The sequence below is a fragment of the Urocitellus parryii genome, chromosome 2 (assembly GCF_045843805.1).
Source record: "Urocitellus parryii isolate mUroPar1 chromosome 2, mUroPar1.hap1, whole genome shotgun sequence".
Taxonomy (NCBI): domain Eukaryota; kingdom Metazoa; phylum Chordata; class Mammalia; order Rodentia; family Sciuridae; genus Urocitellus; species Urocitellus parryii.
The window spans coordinates 173,380,361-173,405,786 of NC_135532.1; the positions used below are offsets into that span (position 1 = coordinate 173,380,361).

General features: G+C 47.0%; 1 protein-coding gene across 1 annotated transcript in view; it reads right to left on the reverse strand.

The window, feature by feature from the left end:
- Positions 1-3,594: 3,594 nt before the first annotated feature.
- The window catches only part of Muc4 (mucin 4, cell surface associated), a 30,571-nt gene continuing 8,739 nt past the window's right edge, over positions 3,595-25,426 (reverse strand). Inside the window, exons 6-23 of the mRNA XM_026395356.2 lie at positions 23,844-23,932; positions 19,409-19,588; positions 19,113-19,238; positions 18,355-18,474; positions 17,808-18,016; positions 17,205-17,295; positions 16,573-16,740; positions 16,145-16,246; positions 15,440-15,670; positions 14,350-14,487; positions 12,718-12,899; positions 10,939-11,098; positions 9,866-10,045; positions 9,397-9,470; positions 8,030-8,094; positions 7,715-7,947; positions 4,999-5,161; positions 3,595-3,790 (exon numbers count right to left, since the gene is read on the reverse strand). Coding sequence (XP_026251141.2) covers positions 3,595-3,790; positions 4,999-5,161; positions 7,715-7,947; positions 8,030-8,094; positions 9,397-9,470; positions 9,866-10,045; positions 10,939-11,098; positions 12,718-12,899; positions 14,350-14,487; positions 15,440-15,670; positions 16,145-16,246; positions 16,573-16,740; positions 17,205-17,295; positions 17,808-18,016; positions 18,355-18,474; positions 19,113-19,238; positions 19,409-19,588; positions 23,844-23,932 — 2,707 coding nt within the window. The remainder of the gene's footprint in view (positions 3,791-4,998; positions 5,162-7,714; positions 7,948-8,029; positions 8,095-9,396; positions 9,471-9,865; positions 10,046-10,938; positions 11,099-12,717; positions 12,900-14,349; positions 14,488-15,439; positions 15,671-16,144; positions 16,247-16,572; positions 16,741-17,204; positions 17,296-17,807; positions 18,017-18,354; positions 18,475-19,112; positions 19,239-19,408; positions 19,589-23,843; positions 23,933-25,426) is intronic.

The following is a 25,426-nucleotide window of genomic DNA, read 5'->3' on the forward strand; positions in this document are numbered from 1 at the left end:
TGAACATCAGCTGAAGCCAGGTATATTATACCTTCTGCTGAAAAAGAAGCAGTGCTTCCCGTGGTCTGAGCCCTCACCAACAGACCGGAGCCACGTTGCTATGCTGACATTACCCAGAAGGTTCCCATGAAAGCCAGCTGGGTCGAGCCCTATACCCCAGACGTGGCCAAAGGACCCTGGCTCACTTAACACCCGACTGTGTGTATGTGGAAAGGAGTGTGTCCCCTGCTCCCAGAGGGGTCCTTTAGTTTCCTAGGCCCATGTATTGTATTTCAGTAAAGAGAAACCTGATCACCCATCCCTGTGCTTCCACCTTGTACTAAAGTTACACTCAGTGTGTCCCAGAGGTTATCTATGTGACCTGTATGCGCTGACATTTTTATTATATAGGGATTTTATACATCCCTGCTGTTCCCTCTATTCTTCGTGTTCCTAGTTCTTGGTTTGAACCTTGATTTTGCCCTTACTGAGGCCAGCTCTGGAACTGGTTGAACCTTAAACTCGTAATAGTAAGTTCTCCATTAATATAACAAAATATCTAAGATAATTGGGTCAGAGACAAAAGAAATGAAGAAGGGGCTGGGCTACTGCAATCCCCTTCAAGGTCCCAGGGACCTAAGGACCTCCCACTACTTCTCATCTCCTATTGGTTCCACCATCTACTAATGGAGCCCCTGGTACCAAGCCTTTAATACATGGGCCTTTGAAAAACACATTCAAACTATAACAAGCTCCTTCAGGAAAAGACAATATTTGTTCTTCTCAGATTCCCTTGAACCTAGCAGAGCACCTGACCTGTATGTCACACAGAATGTCAAGAAAATGTTTGTTGAATAAACTTAAATTTTTAAGTTCTGGACTCAAACAGATTTAAAGGAAAGTCTACAGGATTCAAGTATTTCTCCCATAGCTCATAGCTTATGTTTTAAATTAGACACGGATTACTGTTTTTTTCCTGTTGTAAAGGCAAATCTTACTTCGGATTTTAAAATTTTGAAAAATTCAAAAAGAAGAAGCAAAAACATCCAGATATGGTGGTATACGCCTCCCTGGGCTCAGGAGGCTGAGGAAGGAGGATCATGAGTTCAAAGCCAGGCTCAGCACTGGTGAGGTGCTAAGCAACTCAGTGAGACCCCTGTCTCTAAATAAAAATGCAAACTAGAGCTGGGGATGTGGCTCAGTGGTTGAGTGCCTCTGAGGTCCATCCCTAGTCCCTACCCCATGCCCCCCAAAAAAAGAAGTAGCAAAAATAAAAGTGGGAAGAGGAGGGAAAGAGAAAGAAAAAAAAATCCCACCTCTTATATACTACTATTATTAATGAATATATTCAATTGCTAACTCACCCTCTCCACGTGGTTGTTAAAGAGATACCTCACATTCAACATCTCCAAAACTGAAGTTCTAATCTTTTCCCTTACACCTGCTCTGCTGCATCCTCCCCATCTCTGCTAATGTCAATTACATCCTTTTATTGGTCAAGCCAAAATTCTCAGAACCATTTTTTGGGGGTTACTGGAGATTTAACTGGGGATTTAAAGGGAGGGGGCAAAGAGGGTAGGAATGACGGTGAAATGAGTTAGACATCATTACCCTAAGTACACGTATAAGACACAAATGGTGTGAAAATACTTTGTGTACAACCAGTGACTTGAAAAAGTGTGCTCTATATGTGTTATATGAAATGAATTGCATTCTGCCATCATGTATAACCAATTAAAATTTAAAAAAAGAGAAAAGTACAAAAATGGAGAGGATAGGCCATTCACAGAAGAAGGAACATAAAAGTCCTGTCATGAAAAAGAAGAGCTGATTACACTAGCTAAAAAGGGGCAAATTAATACTGCGAGATACTGTTTACTGTGTCAAATAGGTAAAGATTTATAAGAATTATAAAATCCATACTGATGGGCATTCTTAAACACTCCTACCATGAGTGAAATTGGTACAGTCTTTTTGGATTTATCTTCTTGACTATTTATCTAAAGGCTTTAAAATATGGATCCCAAGCCAGGCATGGTAGCACATGCCTATAGTCCCACTTACTCTAGAGGCCGAGGCAGGAGAATGACAAGTTTGAGGCCAGCCTGGGCAACTAAATAAGATCAGTACCACAAGAGAAAAACGTAGGTCCTTTTAAACCAGCATTTTCATTCTTAGTTTATCTTCAGAAAATAATACAGAATCCATGAAGAAATGTTGAGATGTATGTTTATTAACATGAAAAGAAAGAAGTTCATGTGATATTATTTTGTCCTCTTATTTTCTTTAAATGGAGCCATCTGCCCCCCACCCTCCAAACTACCCTCCACATGGTCTCCACTGCTTTCCTTTCTGAAACTGTTTTGACCAGGGTTGCCTGATAAGATACAGACTACCAGTGATGTTAGGTAAACAATAAATAACTTTGTAAAAATATTCAAGGGGACATTCTTATACTAAAAACTTATTTGTGGTGGTGGTTTATCTGAATTTTAATTTTAACTGGGCATCCCATATTTTTATTTCCTGACAACTATACTTTTAATACCACCTCTCCCAATATTTTCTGTTGCTATAACAAAATGTCTGAAGCAGGGTGCTTAATAAAGAAGATTATGTAGTTCACAATTTTAGAGGTTGAAAACCCAAGACTGGGTGGCCTCGTCTTTTGACTTCTGGTGAGGGTCTCACAACACAGGAAAAAAACAGAAAGGTGACCTGCTGCATGCGAGAGCACCAAAAGCATGAGGTAGGCTCACTTTACAAAAACCCCCTCTCAAAACTGAGAGCTCTTCAAAAAGTTCGTCAGTCCCTTCTGAGGGCAGTGCCCCCTTGACCTAACTATCTTGCACTAGGCCCTACCTCTTAAAGGATCTCCCACCTCAACATTGCCACAGAAGACCAGGCCTCCAGCACATGCATCTTTGAGGGGGGGGGGCGGGAACCACGTCTAAAGCATTGCAGTGTCTGTTGGGGTAGGGAAAGAAGGTGACAGGAAACGAGGACCCAAGTTAGGATGGTGGCAACCTAGTCCTCCCAGTATGGAGTAACTGAGAACTGAGGTAGGACTGGGCCCAGCCACCTGCCTAATGTTTAACTTCCATGCCTTGTGTCTTCTGGTGGCTGGAGAAGTCTGTGTCCAGCTCTTGCATCACCAGGAGAAAATCGGGAATGGAATCATGGTTTGGAGACACAAGTCAGAGAGATTTTATTAAATAGACTTTAATCAGAAGTAAACCAGAGAATTTTGGCAAAAGCACTTTTGTTAACTTAGAGCAAGTCACCCCATTAACAACTCACTGCGTGTGTGTGTGTGTGTGTGTGTGTGTGTGTGTGTGTACATTCACAGTGGGCCAGTGTCCTCCTTAAGCCTATGTATGTCTGTGCGAGAGAACCCAACCAGTTACATGCTTTGGTCTTTATGGCTCCTGCCTGGGCACTTGGGTCTCCTAATAAGGTACAGTCTTGACTTCATTCCCATTATTCATTCCCCAGTCACCGGCTTTCACCTTTCCCTTTCCAGTCTCCCTGAAGTAATGGTGCCTGAAGTGAGTATTGAGGATGGGGTGGGTCCTGAGGTATCTTTGGCCACAGCTGCCCATTCGGGGCGAGTTCTCAACTCTCCGAGTCCAGCGGGTAGGAGCTTCTGGTTCTGGAGCTGCGCCAGAAGTGCAGGATCACAAACCCCACAATCCCCAGCAGCAGGAGGGCTCCCAGGGCCCCAAAGAGGATCCCAAAGAATGCTCCGAGTTTCATACTCAGGTGTTCACAATGTTCGCCCCAGGGCGTGTAGATGGAGAAGGGCACACAGCTGGGGACAAAGAGAGACAGTGCTGTCATGGGTGGGGAGGTTCGTCCACAGGGGAGGACAGGCAGCCTGGGCCCACCCATTGGGGACAGGGGCTGTGTCAGCCCTGAGGCCATGCTAAAACAAGGCCACTGGGTGAAGGAGTTAGGCCTGGACCTTATAAACATGGGTGTAAGTTTACCTGGAGTCAGCTCCACTAGGACAGGAGGGACCGGGGCTCACCACAGGTGCGCAGGCACAGTCACAAACCGCATCCCTCCCCACAACCACCCACAGGGCGGGACTCCTCCCTCAACTCAAACCACCCTCTACTTTGATGGGATCTGGAACTGCAGTGGGCCAGGGTAGACCCAGGGCCCTAAGGTGACAGAAGCCGAATCTGGGATGGATCTGAAGCCTTACTGCTGTCCTCAAGGCCACTGCTCAGAGTGTTAATGAACCCAAGCATTCATAAGGCGCTAGATTAAGGGGCTTTCTGAGGATGGGTGCTCTTATGGAGGGGCAGAGTTGGCCCAAGACACAAGAAAAAGGACTCCTTTTTCATGCAAAGTGGACCACCTGAGTATCCATTCTGGAGAAGCCAATCAGTTTGAAGGAGTTTGACTCAGGAAACCATGCTTCTTAGCATACTGGTTTGTTTCTTCTCACCCCTCACCTGCAATTCTCTCATCTTCAGAATAGTTATGATACCTACTTTGTGGCTGGTTTGAGTTTCAGAGGTAATATAGCATCTTTACTCTCCACACAGAGTAATGCACCACTCTCATTTCCCACTGTAGGGTAGGCCCAAGATGGCTATAGTTAGGCTCCCTGGCCAAGACTTCCAGCAGGCTACATTTTTAGTAGGTAGCCAAGGTCATAAATGCCCTGATTCAGCATATGTACTCAAGGTCATAAAAATCTACTTGTGAGCATACGCTCACTTCCCACTGTGCATTCTGTGACCTGCATATAAAAAAATCCTATGGAAAGGCTCAGTGACTGCTGCCACCTTTGAATAAAGGATGTCTACTATCCCAACTGTGCCTCACACCTTCTTTTACCTCCTGGGATCTGGAATCTATTTCCCAGGGTCTGAGCCCAGGAAGGACACCCACCATCCCTTTTCCTTTGGTCCCTATTCTTGCTAATTACAAAGGAAACTTTGCAGTGTCTTGCCCAAATTAGATTCCCCTGCACTATTTCCACCTCCTGCCCAGAGATCTACAAACCTGCAGCGGGGTCCATTAGGCAGGTGTTGGCACTGGCCTCCATGTTCACAGTAGCCTAAAGTGCATGGGGACACACAAGTGACGCCGCTTTGGGGGCTGTAGACAAGGTGATAGTCCTTGTAGCCATTGCATTTGAAGTAATCATCCAGCATGCTCAGGTTCACTGTCAGGTTGGACAAAGATGCACATGGAAAGTAACTGATTAACACTAAATTCATACCTTCCAACCAAGAATTTCATTTTCAAGTATTTATCCTAAGAAATAGTTAAAAGAGTACACAAATACATATCTATGGGTACTCAGATCAGCACCCTTGATAATGTCAACAAAGTTTAAAAGGAAGGGGTCTTGGTAAATAAGACTGCATACCCTTACCAAAGGAATGGCAGTTTCTAAGGTATGGAAATGCACCGGTAAAGAACAAAACTTTGAAGCTGAATTGAAATTCAAACTCTGCTACTAACTAGTTGTCTGATAGGGAAATTTTTCTCAGACTCAGTTTCTTTATATTTTTTTTAATTTCAGTTTTCCTATTTTTAAAAGAAAATTATAATAATAGCATTGACCTTGCTGTGAGATTTAAATGAAATGTCATATGCAAAGTACATAGTATAGTGCTTGACATTGAGTGAGCACTCAATAAGGCAACAATTATCATACTGTTTAAAATATATCATGATACTACATTTAAATAAAACATAAAATAATATATCTGTTGAGTTGAATACTACCCAGTGCCTAGGAAAGCTTGCAGTGAGATACGAAGGTCTCTAAAAGAATGTGGTAAGGAGGGAAAAGGAGAGGGGAGCTGGCCACCCTCCTTATCTTCAGTCCTTGGGAGAGGATCTGAAGAGAGTGACTCTGGTTGTAAAGTAAAGGAATGTTCTCATAAAACATCTGAGGAAACCCACCTGCGTGGTGGGCATGCACCTGATCCTGTCTATTCCTCCTGCTTATAGGTGTGGGGTGGGGGGCTCAATTGCATCCCTGCCCACTATTGAGGAGGGAGGGGAGTGATAAAATGTCCAAAACCTCTCTGTGGAGTCCTCCGAGTTCTTCCTTTGGGATCCATAAACAGTACACTGGGGTATTTGCAGCCCTGGGCTTGAACAATATCAAATGGGAGTATGTACACAATTCATGAGATAAGATACTCACCATTACTTAATGAGGAGGCTATCAAATATTAGGTACAATTTGATCCTTTATTTTATTTAATATTTATTTATTTATTAGTTGTAGTTGGGCACAATATCTTTATTTTATTTATTTATATTTGGTGCTGAGGATCGAACCCAGGGTCTCGTACATGCTAGGCGAAGGCTCTACTGCTGAGCCACAACCCCAGGCCTTGATCCCTTATTTTAAAAATCGGTATGTGAAGGTCCTTAGTCATAAAAGAAAGTTCAGAAAGATGTGTCATCTCTGGGGGTTGGAATTACAGGTTATTTTCTTTCTTTCTTTTTTTTTTGGGGGGGGGGAGTGTGTTTTGGATGGCTTTTTTGTTTTTTGTTTTTGGTTTTTACTAAAGTTTCAGCAATAAACATACTGTACTTGTATAATAAAAATTGAGGATTGTCTTTACAGACATCACAGTCATGGCCAGGGTCATTGCTCCCATTCCTCCACCCATTCCTGCCACCCTGATTGCTCAGCACATCATAGCTCTGAGGGATTTCTCCTTGTTGCCCAGGAAGGGGCTTGAACTGGTTTTAGAAGGAACTCTTGCCTGGCTCTAGACCCAAGTAGAACAGCAGTTTCTGTTATGTTGGGAATGGTCATTGTCCTGTAGTCTGCCCCATCCGGAAAAAATAGAATGGGTTATTCCTTGTTCTCACTGATTCCCATCCCAGGAGAACCAAGAAAGGCCTCAGAAATCCCATGTCATTTTCCAGACAGAGGTATTAAGGCTTGACTTGGGGAAGGTGCTCACACAGGGCCACACCCTTTCAGTAGTGGGGTATCTCTGCCCCTGGCCAGTCTTCAGGTTCCAACTTAAGATCCTCCAGGTAGAGGGCAAAGGTGAAGGGAATGTTCTTGTGTATGTTTGTTGGGGTTTTTTGTTTGTTTATTTGTTTTGTACTGGAATTGAACCAAGGGGAGCTCTACCTCTGAGCTATATCCCTAGTCCTTTTTATTTTTTACTTTTAGACAGATCTAAATAAGGTTGCTGAGGCTGGCTTTGAACTTGTGATCCTCTCGCCTCAGCCTCCTGAGTTGCTGGGATCACAGGTGTGGGTCACTGTGCCTGGTCCCTTGTGCATATTTAAGCACAATGGGCATTTTAAGAAAATAACAAGCAATTTTTCTAAAGAAAAGAAAACCATTAGCAGCAATAGTCAGGAAGGCCTGGATCGGCTGGGGACGTAGCTCAGTGGTAGAGTGCTTGCCTAGCATGCCCAAGGCCCTGGGTTCAATCCCCTGTTCCCTGGGCCCAGAGTGGAGCAGGGCGCATATTTGGAAGGCCAGGGTTGGCAAACTGCAGTGTGAAACTACCCATGTTGGGGCATTAGCCCGTATTTTGTGCCCCTGCTTGGAATCTCAGCTTTTGAGAGAGAAATTTTTCTCAAACATTGCAAACAACAAAACTCAATTAACTTGCTTCTTCCTTGTCTGGGGACCACCATGAGTTTGTGTAGCCTGAAGATCTGAAACAGGTTCCCCATAATCCCTGCCTCACCCTCTCCCAATTGTTCCCAAGATAGAGTGACTCACGAGCCATCACATCCCGCACATCTTCCCAGGAGATGGGGTGGAAGGCAACATCGATGCGGGGCTCCTGACTCTTCCAACTCTCTGAGGTCACTGGGAAGAGGAAGGCCTCCACCACGGCCTCCCGCAGCTGCTCATTCAGGAAGTGTATGACGGGGCCCCGAGGACGGTACTGGAACTCCGAGACAACCACCCAACGCTGAATGGGTTTTCCTGAGGCCCGGGCTGGGAGAGAGCTATGTGGGAGGGGGTCAGTGAGGACTTCAGGGGTGGGGAGATGAGACAGGCGGGGGGCCAAGCAGGGACAGTCTCGCTTACATTTGTTCCACGTGACTGTTCCAGAGAAAGGCCTGCACGTCCAGGGTCCCCAGTCGGTATGCCACCTGCGATGGAGGATGGGCAACGGGAGGGCAGGGTGGTGGTGAAGCCCAGACTAGAGAGGAGACCCCTCCCACTGCAAGGCATTTCTTCATCCCTGACTGGTTTCACCTTTGAAAGTGAACCCAGGATCCCCAGATCATTTCCCACCCATCTCTGCATCCCCACACTCCAGCCAAGTCCAGAGATGAGTTATTGGTCAGTGAAGGGCTTTCCATTCTTTCCCCCTCCACCTCACATTTACAAGAGGGGACTCTGAAATGAAGGACCCCAGCTTGCCTCTGATCCCTGACTCACCAAACCGTAGCTTCCCCTCATGTGTACTGAACATCAGTTGCTCAGCCACACCAAGGCATGGACAGGTGCTGGGATCTCAAGGTAACTTAGGGAGAGACTGTACTCAAAGAGCCCATGTCAGGTGCAGTAGATAAGCATCTAGGATTTTGGCATTTCAGGGTGGGGTGCTCTGATAGTAGGGGTAGTAATAGTGATGGCATATTTGGTTGGTACCGGAGACTGAACCCAGGGGCGCTTAATCACTGAGCCACATCCCCAGCTCTTTTGATTTTTTATTTTGAGAAAGGACCTTGCTAAGTTGCTTAGGGCCTCACTAAATTGCTGAGGCTGGCTTTGAACTTGTGGTCCTCCTGCCTCAGCATCCTGAGCTTCTAGGATTACAGGCATGCACCACCACCCCAGGGAGTAATAGTAATTTTTTGAATATTTGTCGTGTTTCAGGCACTGTGCTAAGTGACTTATGTACATTATCGTTTAAACCTAGACACAACCTATTGACATAGGTACTATTATTATCCCTACTTATACAAATGAGCAACTAAAAAGCTTGTCTAATTATTATACCTGCTCTAGTAAGTGGTAGGGCAGGGATCTGAAGCCCATGCCTGGCATTCCAGAGCTTCAGCCACTCATCAACTGGGCTGCTTTGCCTGCAGTTGAGGTGTGGACAAGGACATGGGGCCAAGGGGCAGGACCCCCAGTTCCCCTGGGAAGTCAGAGTAGAAGTGAAGTGACCACTTGTGCTTCTTCCACATAACACCCAAGAAGTACAGGGACTTGAGAGACACTCGAAGGGAGAGACTGAGATGACTTGGCACCCCAGGTTCTGCTCATGGCGATGGGTGAGTCTCACCCCTTCTGGGGTCTCTAACCTGAGGCTTCCTGGTTCCCTACCCCAACCACGGACCTCCCCTGGGCAAGAGGCTCCAGCCTCCTCTGGCCAATGGATCTAGGAAAGGGCACATAAATGATGGCCCAGCCCCAGCCCCAGCCCAGCACACAGCACTGACCGAGGCATTGACATCTGCGATGGAGGCGTTTTGTTCTTCAGTGAGAGTGAGCCGGATGATTCTGAGGGGAAGCTCTGGAGGTGGAAGAAGCCAGGGTCATCACCATCTCTATCCAGATTTGTCTGAGAAGTCCGTTGGGCCAGCCCATGGGGACCATTTCATTCCCTAGTGACAGTCACTGGCCACTTCCTGCTCTCACCTCGGTTCTCCTTCTATGCTGCCAGGCTTCTGCGGAGCCTGCCTCACTGAGCGGGGAAGCCTCTGCTTCAGCCTCCCCTCAGCAGGCCCATGGTTAGGGCTTTGGCAGCTGCCCTCATGACCCCCACAGCCTACAGCTTGCCATGTGAGGAAACAGTTCAGAGTTCTATTCTGTGAGTTTGAGGAACTTAGCCCTGGACCCTAGTTTCCCCACCTTCCCCAAAGATGAGAAGAGTGTGGAGGCCGAGCCGGCAGGTGCATCTGGTCCTACCTCTATATACGGTTGGAGTGAAATTGTTCCCAGCCACTAAGCAGCGGTCGTCAGTGAAGGCTGGGGGACAGGTGCAAGTGGGCTTGCAGCCCAGTGTCTGGGAGACGTAGCAGTGGCCGTGGTTGTAGCAGTGATTTACAGGACAGGAATGGTTCCAACAGGCAAAAGTGTCCTCCACAGCTGCAGAGGGAGTATGGAGGTCAGCAACACCACACTGGGGCAGCTGGGGGTGGGGAGGGAGGGACAGCCTTGGGAAACTGTTTTAGGGACATCTCAGTTTCCTTCCCCGACTGCCCCTTCAATCTGTGCTCTGCTGGTGGACCATGCTGAACTTTGAACTATCCTCCCCTTTCCTAGGCATTTCTTGTAAAGTGACCCTTTTTGTAAGGTGATCCTTTTCCTCTGCCAGGTAGGTATTCTTTCACTTCTGCTGAAGTAGTAGTGTGTTTGTCAGAGCCTCTACATCTGGGAAGAACCCGAAAGGCTAGTGGGAGAAGAGCCCCTCGCCCTGCACTTTCACCTCCTCTTAGGCTGTGGCTCTGCCCATTCTGGCTTCTGCTCAGAAGACACCATGTTCTGCTGACTTTCTTTGGTCACCTTCAGGGGCTTGAGGGGCAACCTCCTTGTGATCTCCTTCATGGTGACTACAGAGGCCCCCAGGTGAAGGAACAGATGAGTGGAAGAGGATTCAAAGGAAAAATGCCCTGACTTGTGAAATGCAGAGCCTCGGGGCCTGGAGTCTCTGAAGACCCCCAAGGAGTCCCCAGGCCCCAGCTTGTCTCTGATTCTTTGGATTTCAGACCATTTGAGTCTTTTGCTCTGGGTTATCTCCATCAGAGTCTCAGAGCTGCTCTGCCCTGGCTCCTCCCCTCTGCTTGGACAACCTCTTCTCCCTCAGTGCCATGCCAGCCACTGCCCCCTATCCAAGCCATCCTTACCCTCGCTTCCCGTGGTAAGCACTCTAAAGACTTACTAGAAAAGGAAGACCAATGGTTTGCCTTTGGCTGCCCTTGCCCTTGAGATGTCACCTGGCCCCAGAACCTCCTCCCACCAGGGCCCTGTTCCCAGCTCACCTGCACAGTGATGTCCGTCCCCGGTCATGTGTGGAGGGCAGGCCCCGCAGCCCACCCCAGGATGGCACTGCACACCCGGGAAGCACTGCTCGTCACACGGATCCCTGGAGCGTTCACAGTACTGGCCAAAGGTCTCCCCATCACACTTGCAGCTGGCCACCTGAAACAGGGTACCGATCACTGGTTGGCCAAAAGGCTGAGCCACTGAGGGCTTCTGGGTGTCTCTGTACTACTGACCTCTCTAGTATGGGAACCCATGGACCCGAGTCCTTAGCATCTACTAAACAAAGTTTTTTTTTCATTATTGGTTCTTTTTAGTTATACATGACAATAGGATTCATTTTGACATAGTTATAAATGCATAGCATATAATTCGTTCCATTTCAGTCCCCAGTACTTCCCCTCCTCCTCCTCTCCTTCCTCCCCCATTCTGTTCCCTCTGCTCTCCTGATCTTTCTGCTATTTGCTTGTGGATTACATTATGGTGAGATTCACTGTGGTATATTCACAGATGTACCTAGGACAGTTAGGTCTGAGTCATTTCACTGTCTTTCCCTATCCCATCTCCCTCCCTTCCCTTCCTTCCTCTTTGTCTACTGATCTTTCTTCTATTCTTTTACTTTTAATCTCCCCCACTTATCTTGGGTTAGCTTCTGCATATCAGAGAAAACATTTGACTTTTGACTTTGGGACTGGCTTATTTCACTTAGCACGATAGTCTGTAATTCCATCCATTTACTGGCAAATGCCCATAAAGTCATTCTTCTTTATGTCTGAGTAATATATATATATATATATATATATATATATATATATATATATCTCACATTTTATTTTTCCATTCACCTGTTGAAGGGAACCTAGGTGGACTCCAAGCTTGGCTATTGTAAATTCTGCTGTTAAAACACCTTCTTGACCACTTCTTGACCAGGCTGGGCCTGCAAATCCTGCCTAAAACCACATGATCCTCCTGTCCACTCAGCCTTCCTGGGCTGCTCTACCCTAATCCCCCTGCCTGGCCATTGAGCAGGATCTCAGACTCAGCCTTCTCACACCATATCTTCTTCCCTGGAATCCTTACTGGAGTACAACAGGGAAGGAGGAGAGGGAGAAAAAAAAATATGTCAGCTGGACAAGACTCGTGGGTGAGTATCTTGGCTGGAAACATTGATGAAGAAGAGTATCTCTGAGCTAAAAAAGAGACTCCCTTAAACTGGAGAGGGAGAGAGTAAAGAAGAAAACAAAGGAGCTTGGGGGTCTTGAGACAGAATGGCTTTCACCTCTCTTCCAATGCCACGATGATAAGATCCCAAAGAGAAAGATCTGGGTGCTGCTCTAGGCAGAAGGCCCATAAGCGAGCATCTCAGGCAGGTTTCCTGGGCGTGAGCACAGCACAGCAGCAGTGCCGTGTGTCCTGGGGCCACAGGGCGGGCTGGCGGAGCTGTGCTGGAGCCTGGGTGCATCTGCCCAGGGAGAACAGCACCTTCCCACCCACACCTCAGCAGCCCATGCTGGGGAAATGAGAGGAGCCCAATGGAGAAAGGCCTACGCAGAAGATCCCTACCAGCCTGGAAGAATGGAGCCACAGGCAAGGAAGTTCTCTCTCTTCACCCGAATGTGTGGCCTGAGAGGGCACCTGCTGTACTCAGCCACCACGGCTCCTCCCACATCCCCAACAAGCACTTTCCCCAGGAGGGACTGAATCATCACCACGCTTCAATTCCCACTTTCTTTCCTCTCAACACAGAAACCTTCTTCCTCCCGATTCCCCACACTCACCTCCATGGAGGAATTGCCCACCCATCTGGTCTGATTGTATAAACACTGGCTCTCTGCACTGCAAAAGCAGACCACAGTCTTGGGCTGGAGTACAGATGACAAGTTAACGTTGGCTTTTCTTGCTAGAATCTCCAGAGTGAATGGCTCCAGCACCTTTGGTGTCCATAGCAGAGTACCATTCTCTGTCCGGGGAAGATGAAGTGGGTAAGGGCTAGGAGACTCCTCTGATCTGTGGTCTGAGGTGACCTGCCAACTAATACCCTGATTGCTGGTTCTGGGCTCCGCCCCATCCACCTCAGACCTCCCCCCCAAATCTTATTAAGCATCTCCTTTGAGCAAGGCTGCAAACGGGGGTGATCTGGTCATGCTCCAAAAGAACACACCAGACTCCACTTACTGATGGTAGGTGGAACTCCACAAAGGGGAAGACCCTCTCCCCTGAAGGGAACCCTGCCTGGGCCTGAACCAGGATGTCCTGGGCAATGGAGGATGAAGACCAGGATCCTCCCAACACTTCCCCAGGCTACACTGCAGGCCACCCTGGCTTCACATCAGAGCAGCCTCTTCCCTCACCCTGGTTTCTCAACCCCTCCCCTTTAACTTCCTGGACCTCTGACCCACTACCCCTTCAGACACCAGACTATGGGAAAACACTCCTAGATATCTGTGATCAAACCTGTCTTATGTTTTCTTTTCTTTCTTCTTCTTCTTTTTTTTTTTCAAGAAAATAAGAAAAGTCTCCTTTAAACAGCAAGTTGAAAGGAACCAATAGTAGGAAATACATGGGAAAAACTCCCCAACCACGACTCTTCAGGAGCCCAATGGAGAAGAAAATCTTCGGATGTCATTGTCTTGCACCAGGGCAGATGCCACATGGAATAAAAGGGATGCAGACAAAGCACTCCCTCCTTTTGCACAGAGAAAGAGGCAGTCAGAGCTCAGAATAAGGTCTCTGCAAGCTTTGATTTAGCAAAGAATGGTCACCAGCACAGTGACTGCAGGCAACAGAAGGGAAGCTACTTCCCTGTGCTTTGATCCTTTGACCCAGATCATAGATGTAGGCCTGGGGGGTCTCTAACACTTTTTCCAGAGGGCAGGACCAGCTCTGCTTGGTCCCAGCACAGAAAACCAGACAAGAAGAGACAGAGCCAGGACAATGTGGTTAACCAAAGCAAAAATAGTGAGAAAGGTACCCAGAGGAGGTGTTTGTGTTTCTTTAAATCTTGTCCCACCTTCTATCCTTCTTTTAATAGATATAAAAGAAGGATACTTGCTGTACTTGATCATTCTAATAATTTGATGAATGCATAATGACAATGAAAGATCATTGCATAAAAATGAAAAACTAAAAAGTAACAATTAAAAAAAGAATTGCATATTATTAGGTAAAGATTAACTGGTCTTTGAATCAATTGTCTATGCCCAGAGTCAGCCTAGCCATCTAGTCAAATCTTCATAAGCCTGTCACTGCTATTTGCTGGGGAGAAGTGCCTGTTTGAGTTGTAGGTGTCCTTCCTAAGAAATGCTGGTCCTGGAGAGTCAAATAAAAAATGTTGCAGGGTAAAGAGATGTAAAATGACCCAGCTTGACTTTGAGCTCATCCTCTGACCACCCCCACCCCCAGATTCTTACCAAAGAGCTTCACGTCAGGATTGTGGTCTCTGAGGGTGAAAGTGACATCCTGAGAGTTGCTGGTACATTGAATTCTCTTGGTCTGCCCCCTGTAGGCTTCGATCTCCTGGCAACCATCTATAAAGGGCGGGTACTCATCTAGAACAGAGAGGGCACCGGATGTGAGACAGGATCTGGTGGACAGAGGGGGAGCTTTCTCTCCACTTTTTCCCCTCTGACCTGTGTGAGACAGACCCGGGCCAGTGCCCCACCTCTGGAGGCAGGAGTTAGTCTTGTCCCTGCCCTCAGACCTAGGCAGAGCACGTTGGCCATGTCCTTGTCCACCTGCCCAAATCTTCAGACTCTCTTTCTCTACCTCCCCTTGAACAGGGCTCATCTCAAGCCCTTTCCTGTTCAGATCATCAATTTTGTCATTGAGAAAGCCCTGAAAACCATGAGGTTGATGTCTACCTGGACACTGTATTAGCCTAGAAATAGAGGCAGTTGGACCTTTTCAGTGGTCTCTTTCTTGGAGACCTGTTATTTTCATTCCATTGTTCATTCATTCATTCATTCATTCAGTCAGTCAGTCAACAAATATTTATTGAACACCTGATATGTAAATGGTGCTACTCTAGGATATAGCAAGAAGCAAGTTGTGAAAAAAAGATACCTATGGACAACACAAAATACAAGTAATTATAAATACAAAGGGGGAAAATAAGTAGGTCAGGTGACTAGGAAGTGTGGTGAGCGTGAAACTTTAGATAGGGTGGCCAAGAAGAGCTCACTGAGGAAGGGACGCAGAAGGAGCAGAGGGGCAGCTGGTAGCTGTCTGGGGAAACCGGCCTTCCAGGGAGGTCTGAGTGGAGAGGGAGCCCCATATGTTTAAAGAACCCAAAGGAGCCCCTGGGTCAGGAGTGGAGAAAGCAAGGCAGGGAGTGCTGGAAAGAGGAGGCCATGGGAGCATACTGAATAGAGCCACAGAGGCCACGGTGAGGGCAGTGTCCTTGTCCTCAGAGGAGTAACACCAGCAAAATGACCCACTGAAGGAAGCGCCGTGGGAGGGGGGCTCCTTACATGCCCCTTCCCTGGGCCCCCTGCCACTTACTGATGGAGGTGTTCATCTGCTGGTAGCTTCTAAAGAGCATCTTGGTGTGCAGCCCGGTGTCTGTGCTGTTTGTGGCCAGGGAGTCGTAGATGCATTGCCTCTCTCCATTACACTCCGAGATCAAATGTTTATCCAAGGACTTGTTTATGAGTTGGTCATAAAAGACAGGGGTGAAATCGGAAGGCAGATGGTCGATCCTCTTGCCAAGGAGGCCTGATCCGTTGATCTTCCCTATGACACAGGAGGAATGACAGTGGTGGTACCAGGGGTGGGACTCCAGCCATATTCCAGCTGCACCTACTTCTTATCCTCACCATATAATGTTCAGGCAGGGGAGGGGGCAGGGAAGGAGGCATGGATGTGGCTTCTGTTTTTCTTCTCTTTTTAAGTGTTGGGGATTGAAACTAGGGCTTCATGCATGCTAGACAGGCACTCTGCTACTGAGCTACACCCCAGCACCGGCATCCAGCTTCTGAGCCTGGAAGTTTCGATCATTACTTAGGGCCACCCCTTCCCCTGTCCTCTCTTCCCAGTGGAGACATGTAGGTAGGATTGGAGGGGTGCATATCTAGGGTGTCTGCAGAATCCTCAGACCCTTACCAAGGATGGAGGTCTGGCCCCCACAGCCCTGAGGGAGACAACAAACAGAGACCCTTCATCTTGGTCTCCCCTGTCTACCCCGAGGATCCTGAGGCCCACACTCACAGGTCATTCCATAGTGAAAAAGTGTCTCCTCAGAGCTGTTTCTGGGAACAGTTGAGCCGTTGGGCATCATGAAGTCGTCTTCTGGATTGTCATTCCATACCCCTGAGGGACAGAGTAGGAGGTTGGCCACCAGGGGAATGTGGCTCTCCCCTTCCCTGGGGAGCATCCAACAGGTCAGTTGCAATGGATCTCAGTTTGGGTCCCAGAAGGAAAGACCTTATATCCCTCATATCTTCTTCAGGGAAGGAAGAGAAGGAAATGGAGAAAATGGAGGAAGGCAGGTGGCAGGGTTGGGGGGAATGTGGAAGGCAAAGAGAAAGGAAGGACAGATGTGGGACACAGGAAGGAAGGTGGTAAGGCGGCCATGTTCCCTGGAACGTCAGGAGAAGGACCAAGCTCCATCTGGGGTCTCAGCCCCTGCTTCTTACCCAGGAGCCCCTCTGTGTGGTTTCGATACTCCTCTGGGAGGCTAGAGGAGGCATGGAGGATGTTGGAGAGAGCGATGACTGAGATGGCCACCGTCCCATCAAAGCTGGCTGAAACCTGGGAGCCATTGCGGGTCAGTAGGACTCCAGTGGTGTTGAATATCTCTAGGCCTAGAAGATGGGGAGGCAAGTGAAGAGACAGCCAGTACCAGCACCCTGGAGGCCACAGGACTTGGCAGCAGTGAGGGCTCATGACCCAGAGGAGACTCTAAAAGCAGGTCTGAGATGTTCTGAGAGTGTCTCATCTACAGGCCCCACCCAAGCACTCAGGCCACCCTCAAGGCCCACTGCACCTCCTTCCTCCTTGAGACTGGAGATGGAGGCTACCGAAGGAGCAGACTCACAGCACTGGAAGGAAGGAGGGAAGCAAGGAGAGAAAATGTAATGCCCATGCCCAGGTGAAGCAGCTGCTCAGACAGAGCTGCCAAAGGGACTACAGGGGTGGTGACTTGCTCTGCTCTGCCCAGTGCTGCCATCTCTATGCCTCAGCACAGTGCTCCCAGGGTGCTAAGCGCCCTGCTGACCTCCTACCCAGGGACTCAGGAAAGGGTGACTGACAGCCCTCCCTAGCCTACCTTCTGGGTCTTCACGGTTGGTCTCAAATGTCACATTCTGGTTATTGTGCAGAACACGGATTGTGTCCTCCTGCTCAAGGAGCCACTGAACCTGGAAAGTAATTGGAGGAGACTTCATTTCCATTGGGGCAGGTGGAGCCGAGGTCCAGAAAGGAGGCTCTAGAGAGCAACTTGGCTAGGACCTGGTCCCTGGAAGGAGAGGAAGGCAATAAGGAGGGTGGCAATGAGGTTCTGCCAGCTGACGTGTACAGAAAGGTTGGCATGGGCCAGGCCCTGTGCTAGGCACATTTCTTGGACTATTTTATTTCAATTTCACAACACCCACACTTTACCACAAGAAAAAAAGCAACACAGGAAGCTCAGTGGTTTCTTCAAAGTGAAACAGCTGGTAAGAGGTGGAGGCGGGACCCTAATCAAGCCATTTAGAGGTTTTACTCTGGGGGCTCCACTGGCAGGATGTGTCCCCCCCTCTTTCTGCCCCTTCCCATTCTTTGTTCTCTTCCTCTTTCTGGGCCTTGGTATCAACTGAATGTCCCTGAGGGGCTCTCTGGTGGTGGTGGAGTGGGGGGCGGTGCAGGGATCCTCTGGGCACCCTCCACTCACTGTGACGGGGCCCAGGCTGCTGGAATTATATTGAGCAGCAAAGGCGATGAAGTTGGTGGCCCTGGCTGAGCCCGTCTGGGCAGTGCGGCCCTGCAGCAGGAAGGAGGAGTTTCCATCCCTGGCTCGGACCAGCAGGAAGTCCCCCAGCCCATTGAAGGTATAATTGGCACCATCCAAGGTGGTGATGTGGGGGTCTCCAAACATCCAGGCTGGAAACAAGGAGATAACACATTACTAACAAACCAGGGTTGAGATTCCCCCTGCTCACCAGGCAAGGCACCTGCCAAGTAGATTCAACCCTGGGCAGATGCTCAGGGGGTATAGAACCTACCCCCAAGGCCTCTTGTACTTGTGTTCCCCGACCCCATCAGCATCCCTTCCCTAACTCTATATCCAAAGCCCCTCTATTTGCTGTCAGCCCCACATAGGAATTGTCCCCATCTTCCCTTGTGACTCCCAGGTCTGCCCCAGGAATCTGGTCCTCTCCCAGTCCTGGCTCCACATCCCAGAGGCCAAGGGGATGCTCTGCAGGCGCCCCAGTCCTCACCAGGCCGCGGGGGTGTGTATCTAACACAGCTGACGTGGGGCCGCCTTTGCTGGTACAGGATGCAGAAGGAGGGCTTGTCGTTCCAGCGGCAGCACCAGTTCTGTGTCTCCAGTTCCTTGTCTGTGGAGGAGATGGGTGTGTTGGGGGTCAGAGGGGAGGCCTTGGAGAACAGCTGCAAGATGGCATCAGTGGCAAGAGCATGGCTTTGGAATCAGGCACAGAGCAGTTCCCATCCCACTCTCATGGTGATGGATCAGATTCTGTCTCCCTTGCAGGTGTGGAGTCCCAAGGCTCCCAAAGAGCCAGAGTGGGGAGGACATGGGGAGAATGGAGACTATGATGGTACAGAAGGAAGGTGGGTGAACACAGATCATCCTGCACCCACTCCCCCAGACCTCCATGTTTTCTAGCTCCCTTGGAGGGTCTTTGCAGGGAAAAGATTCTGTCTTCCCCCAAATGGCCTGCTGATGTGGGCTCAGGGACTGGTTCAGGCTAAGTATTCTCCCCTTGCCTGGAAATATGTCCAGGCAGGGGGCCATGGGCCAAGTGGAAATGGGGCAAGAGGCCCTTAGTCATAAATCTCTAGAATGCTAACGGACAGGGATGGTGGAAACTTCCTAACTTCACGAGATCAGAGAATTGAGGGCCAAGGGGAAAAGATCTGGGAAGGAATGGAGACAAGAGGCTTCACATGGAGGGTCGGGAAGAGCGGTGGGCACCAGAGCAGGTGGAAACGAGATCTCCGGGGATGCACATACCAATCTCCCAAGGACTCTGCACATGAAAGCCTTCTTGAAACTCTCCCCAGGGCCCATAGCTGCAGCACACACCACTACGCCAGGACGAGAAGCTGCACAAGTGTCTGTGGTGGAAGCCCCACCATCCTGCAAAGAGGCCGGGAGTCCTCAGGCCCAGGCTTGGGTGCCTGAGGTGGGGCAGGGATGCTAAGGAGGTGTCTCTGGGGAAGGGGCTGAGAGTGTATTAGAAAGGGAAGTGACAGTATGAACAGAGGGGATGGCAGGTGGGCTTTTAGGGATCAGGAAGAAGGTGTCACCTATGTTGACCTGCTGGAACCGTAAGTCCCATTGCCCCTGCTGCCAGGAACAAGGGCAAGAGATCTGGTTCCAGTTCCAGCTGGGCCACTGAGGCTGGCTCTTTAACCACCAGAGGCACTTGAGACGGTAGTTGGGCCTTTCTTCCCCGTGCAGCCTGTAGACCTGCAGCCCCCGGAGGCCTAGAGAGGCAAGAGAAGAGGGAGTTAGCCCAGGACCTGGGGCCACACGCTCTGTTTCAGCAAAGCACCCCCATGTCTCTCACTGCCTCTCTGTGCAGGTCTTCCTGGGATGGGGCCCTTTTCAGACTGGCAGTGATTCCTTCCCTCAAACCCTTTGAACATGAGCTCCAAAGCCCTCAAACTTGGGCTTTCAGGGCAAAACTGTACAAGTGCTGGGCAGGCAGGCCTTGCCTTGATCCAACTCGGAGCCAAACTCTGGTTTTACTCACCCACCTCCCAACCTCCCATCCCTTCCTCTAAGTTCTAACACCTTCCAATCCCTCCAGATCAATTCTGCTTCATGCACACTGCATTGTGGTCAGGGACACCACCCTCCACTCCGTCATGCCAGGAGACATTGTCCTTCATGCCTCACCCTTGCTCTCCACCAGCAAAGACCCTCCAGTGGCCAAAGCAGCCAGGAGGACAGAAGCTGGTGCCCAAAGGCCATCTGGGAGCCACCGAGAAGCTGGCATGTGAAGCAGAGACTTGCTGCAACACCCTGCAGCTGAGGAGTCTTCCTCTGCATACAGGGAACATCTGTTTTTCTTTTTTATTAACACATATTAATTTGTACAAAGCAATGGGTTTCCCTGGGACAGTTCTGTACATTATTCACCCTCCCTTCTGGCTCTTTCACCTTCCCCACACTCCCTGGTTCTCTTTCCAGTCCCTAAGAGTCCCTCTTCTACCTTCAGGTCATTTTAAATATATTTCTTGATTTGTTTCAGTTTCCACAAATGAGGTACAAGTGGAACATGTGATACTTGTCTTTTTGTGTCTCACTAATTCCCCTTAACCTGATGTTTCTTAGTTCCATCCATTTTCTTCCATATGATGGAATTTCATTCTTCTTTATGGCTGTACTCCACTGTGTATATGCTGTTTTCTTTTCCTATTTATCTGTTGACAGGTGCAGGTGCCTAGGCTAATTCTACATCTTGGCCATTGTCGATAAATATCCATACTATTTTCCATAGTGGCTATACAACTTCATTCACATCCATAGTGTACAAGGGTTCCTTTTTCTCAACATCTTCCCCAGCATTTATTTGTTTTGCTAAGTGGCTATTCTAACTGGGGTGAAAAAAGAATTTCAGAATAGTTGTGTTTGTTTTACGATGCTAGGATAGAACTCAGGTGTGTGCTGGGCAAATACTCTATCACTAAACTAACCCCAGCCTTCAATGAAGTTTTGACTTGCATTTCCCTGATGGCTAAAGACATTGAGCATTTTATTCCATATTTCTTATTGCCCATTTGTACTTCTTCTTTTGAGAAGTATCTATTCAGATCATTTGCACATTTTTTGACTGAATCACTTTGTTGTTGCTAAGTTTTTTTGAGCTCTTTATATATTGTGGCTATTAATCCTCTGTCAGACAAATAGTTGGCAAAGATTTTCTCCCATTCTGTAGGCTGATTCTTTACTCTGTTGATTGTTTCCTATGCTGTGCAGAGCTTCTTAATTTGATATAATTCCATTGTTAATTCTTGTTTTTGTTACCAGATCTATTGGATTCCTAGCCAGAAAATCATTTTCTGTGCCACTATTTTAAAGTGTTTCCCCTGTGTTTTATTATAGTAGTTTCAAAGTTTTAGGTTTTACATTAAGGTCTTTGATCCATTTTGAGTTGATTTTTGTACAAGTTGAGCTAGAGATCTAATTTTAGTCTTCTGCATGTGAACCTCCAGTTTGTTCCAGGAGCATTTGTTGAAGGGACTGTCTCATCTCCAGGGCATGTCTTTGGCACCTTTGTGGAATCAGTTGACTGAAGAGGTGTGAATTGATTTCTGGGCCCTCATTTCTGTTCCATTGGTCCAAGTGTCTATTTTTGTGTCAATATCATGCTGAATTCATTACTATGGCTTTGTAGTATGTTTTGAAATCAGGTGTTGGGATGCCTCTAGTATGATGCTTTTGCTATTCTGGGTCTCTTGTGCTTCCGTATAAATTTTAAGATTTTTTTTTCTATTTCTGTGAAGAATGTCATTGGTATTTTAATGGAGATTGCATTAAATCTGCATTTTGGGTAGTAGGGTCGTGTGTGTGTGTGTGTGTGTGTGTGTGTGTGTGTCTATAGTGAGTGGGATTACTTTTCTGATTTCTTTCTCAGCAAATTCATTATAGGTATAGAGAAAAGCTACTGGTTTTTATGTATTGGTTTTTCCTCCTGCTACTATACTGAATTTTTTAGTTCTAAAAGTCTTTTGGTGGAGTTTTTGGAATTTTCTATGTATAAAATTATATCATCAGCAAACATTGATAATTTGACATTCTCCTTTCTAATTTATATGCCCCTTCCTCCCTCCCTCCCTCCCTCCCTTCCTTCCTTTCTCTTGCCTAATTGCTTATTTACTGTAGTAAATAAGAGTGATGAGAGTGGTCACCTCTATCTCACTCCTGATCTTAGGGGAAATGCTCTCAGTTTTTCCCCATTCAGTAGGATATTGGCAATGTATTTGCCGTATATAGTCCTTATTATATACCTAACTTATTCAGGGCTTTTATGATAAAGGGATATTGAATTTTATCAAAATATTTTTCTGTATCTATTGAGATGGTCATAAAACTTTTGTCGGGGCTGGGATTATGGCTCAGCGGTAGTCTTCTGCATGTAAACCTCCAGTTGTTTAAAAATATTTTAAAAAATAAATATTTTAAAAAATAAATATTTTAAAAAATAAATATTTAAAAAGAACTTTTGTCATTGATTCTGTTTTTGTGCTGTATTACATTTTTTTGTATTACATTTATTGATTTGTGTATGTTGAACCATCCTTGCATCCCTGGAATTAAATCAACTTGATCACGGAGTATGATCTTTATAAAGTACCTCGTATTAAATTTGCAAGTATTTAATTGATGTCTTTTGCACCTATGTTCATCGTGAATATTGGCCCATAGTTTTCTTTTTTTGTTGTTGTGGCCTTACCAGGTTTTGTTAGTAGGAGAACATTAGATTCATAGAATGAATTTGAAAGTGTATTCCCCTTTCCGTTTTTATAGAATAGTTTCAGAAGCATTGTTTTTCTTTAAAAGTCTGGTAAAATTCTGTAGTGAATCCATCCACTACTGGGTTTTTCTTTGTTAGTAGACTCTTTTTTTACTGTTTCAATCTGCTTACTTGTTATTTATATATTTAGGTTTTTTAATGTCCTTTGGCTCAATTAGGTATGTCATATGTGTCTAGAAATTTGTCCATTTCTTCTAGATTTTTCCACATATTTATCCACATATAGTTTTTTTTCAAAATTCTCTAAGGATCCTTTGGATTTCAGTGGTGTCTTATAATGTCTCCTTTGTCACCGCTAGTTTTATTTATTTGTGTCTTCTTTCTCTTTCTTATGGTAGCTAAATGTTCGTCAATTTTGTTTCTTTTCAAAGAACGAACTTGTTTCATTGATCCTTTGTATTATTCTTTTAGTCTCTATTTCATTTATTTTCACCTTGATCTTGACTTCTTTCATTCTACCGACCTTTGGTTTGCTTTGCTCTTGGTTTTGTGAAAACTTGAGATGAATTGGTAGGTTATTCATTTGAATAACTACTTACATGGCTGACCTTCAATGATAAAACACCCTTTGCTCCATCACATACGTTCTGGAAACTATAATTTCTTTCTCTTTGGGGCCTCTGCACATTGAATTGAGTCATGGAGGAGGAACCATGGTTTGCCTCCGGATACTGAAGTCTTTTTACCAGAGTGAAGGCTGCTTGAGAGCAAACATAGTTGACCTTTTAACTTTTATTCAGCACACAAGGTGCTAAATAAATGTTGACTGAACTTCAGATCTCTGGAACTCCTTTTGGTAGATTCTCTTAAGGGATCTTATCTGGGCTTTCATTTCAGCTCTGAGACAGGACATTTGGAGTATGATTCTAACTGTCCACTTATATCCCCATCTCCCATTCTCCTTACTTCTAGGATCTGGGCCCCCACTGACAGACCTCCTGGATTTGGCATATCTGATTTGGCTCATGTGAGACAGAGCTCCATAGACGGCACAGTATCTAAGGGTATGGAAGGCACTAGTTGCTCCTTGGGCTCTCCCAGGTCCAGAGTGTGAGGGTAGGCTGTCAGACTATACAGGGAAAGGCTTTCAAGATGATGGAGAAGTTAGGGACCCACTTTATAAGACTGCCATGACATACAGAGTAAAGGACAAGGGAAGATTGAGTCCACCTAAAGTATGATAAGGTGGTGTTTTTTACCTAATTTGGAATTCAAGAATCGGTCCGGACGATACTTCTCCCACAATGGCCGGGACATCAGTGGGCTGTTTTCAAAATACCCATCTCCACTGCAGGCAAAAGAAAGACTCTTAGTCCTCTGTCACTCATAGGTTCTTCCCTGTCCTTTGAAAGTCATTAATTCAGCTAGTCAGTCTGCCAGCACTCAGTTCAGCTGGTCAGCAGTCAGTAGCTGGTAGCCTATTACTCAGTTGGTCAGTTGGGCAGCCAACTTAAATCCTTGAGTTCCAGTACCAAGGAGAAGGGAGGAGAAGACAGGCAGAAAGATTCTGTTTATTCCACATCTGATTTCTGACTGCAAGAAACCAGTAAGTCCACTTGGCCATGAGGTAGAAATGGGAAAATAACAGAAGTTCAGGCTTCCTCATCATTTGTTTCCCTTAAACTGGGGATGGAGAGGGACAGACGCCAGGGGCCAACATATTGCATTGGTTCAGAGCTGGACTCTGAGTCAGACAATCCTGGAGTCAACGGATGATCCCAACTCTTCCTAGCTTAGTGACCATGGATAAAAGGGATCACAATAATGTCTACCTCACAGCATTGTGAGTATTCAATGCAGTAACATCTGCACATGGCCTCAGAACTGAGTGAGGACCCTATACGATGGCACCACCACCTCTACCACTGCCATCGCATCCTCAGTGTAGGTCCAGACCGGAGGAAAGCCAGGAGCCTCACTGCCCCCATAGCCTGTAACCTCACTCTGGGCGGATGACACAGAGCAGTGACTCCTGATCTTTGCTCTTCTGTGACACAGGCAAATGACACACGCATGTCATTTAGATGTTTTCAGGGTGGTGTGAGATTCCTTGCCAGCTGGGTAATCCCACTCCTTTCTCCTTTACAGCACATCAAGAATCAAGTGAAGCCGAGCACTGTGGCACATGCCTCTAATCTCAGTGGCCTGGGAGGCTGAGGCAGAAGGATAGTAAGTTCAAAGCCTGTCTCAGCAACTTAGTGAGGCCCTAAGTAATTTAGCAAGACCCTGTCTCTAAATAAAATATAGAGAAAGGGCTGGGGATGTGTCTCCGTGGTGAAGTGCCCCCTGGGTTCAATCAGCAGTACCAAAAAAAAAAAAAAAACAGAGAAAGAAAAACAATCAAGTGAAATAAATGCAATTATAGGGCAACCTGAATATACCATAATGAAAGAGAAAACCATATGCAGCAATGGCCAGTAATAAATGGCATGTAACCTTCACTACTGAGTGCCACACACTAGCATATGGTTGGGATCCATTATGTCAGAGGCTGGGTCATGTCCTCACACAGGTACCCACATTGCACCCATCCACAGACTCCTCCCTTCCCTCCTCTACATCCAGTGCCATCTAAGCTGCTAGGTGCCCCTAGGTAGGTAGATAATTCTCAGGAAGCCAGGAAAGCAGATTCCAGCCTCAGATGTTTTGGTTCAAATCAGACTTTGAGATAATTGCTTATCTGTTTGCATCTCAGTTTCCTTATCTGCAGAATGAGCATAACAAATAGCTCTACCTCATGGATGGTTGTGATAATCACTAAAATAATGTCTATGAAGTTCTT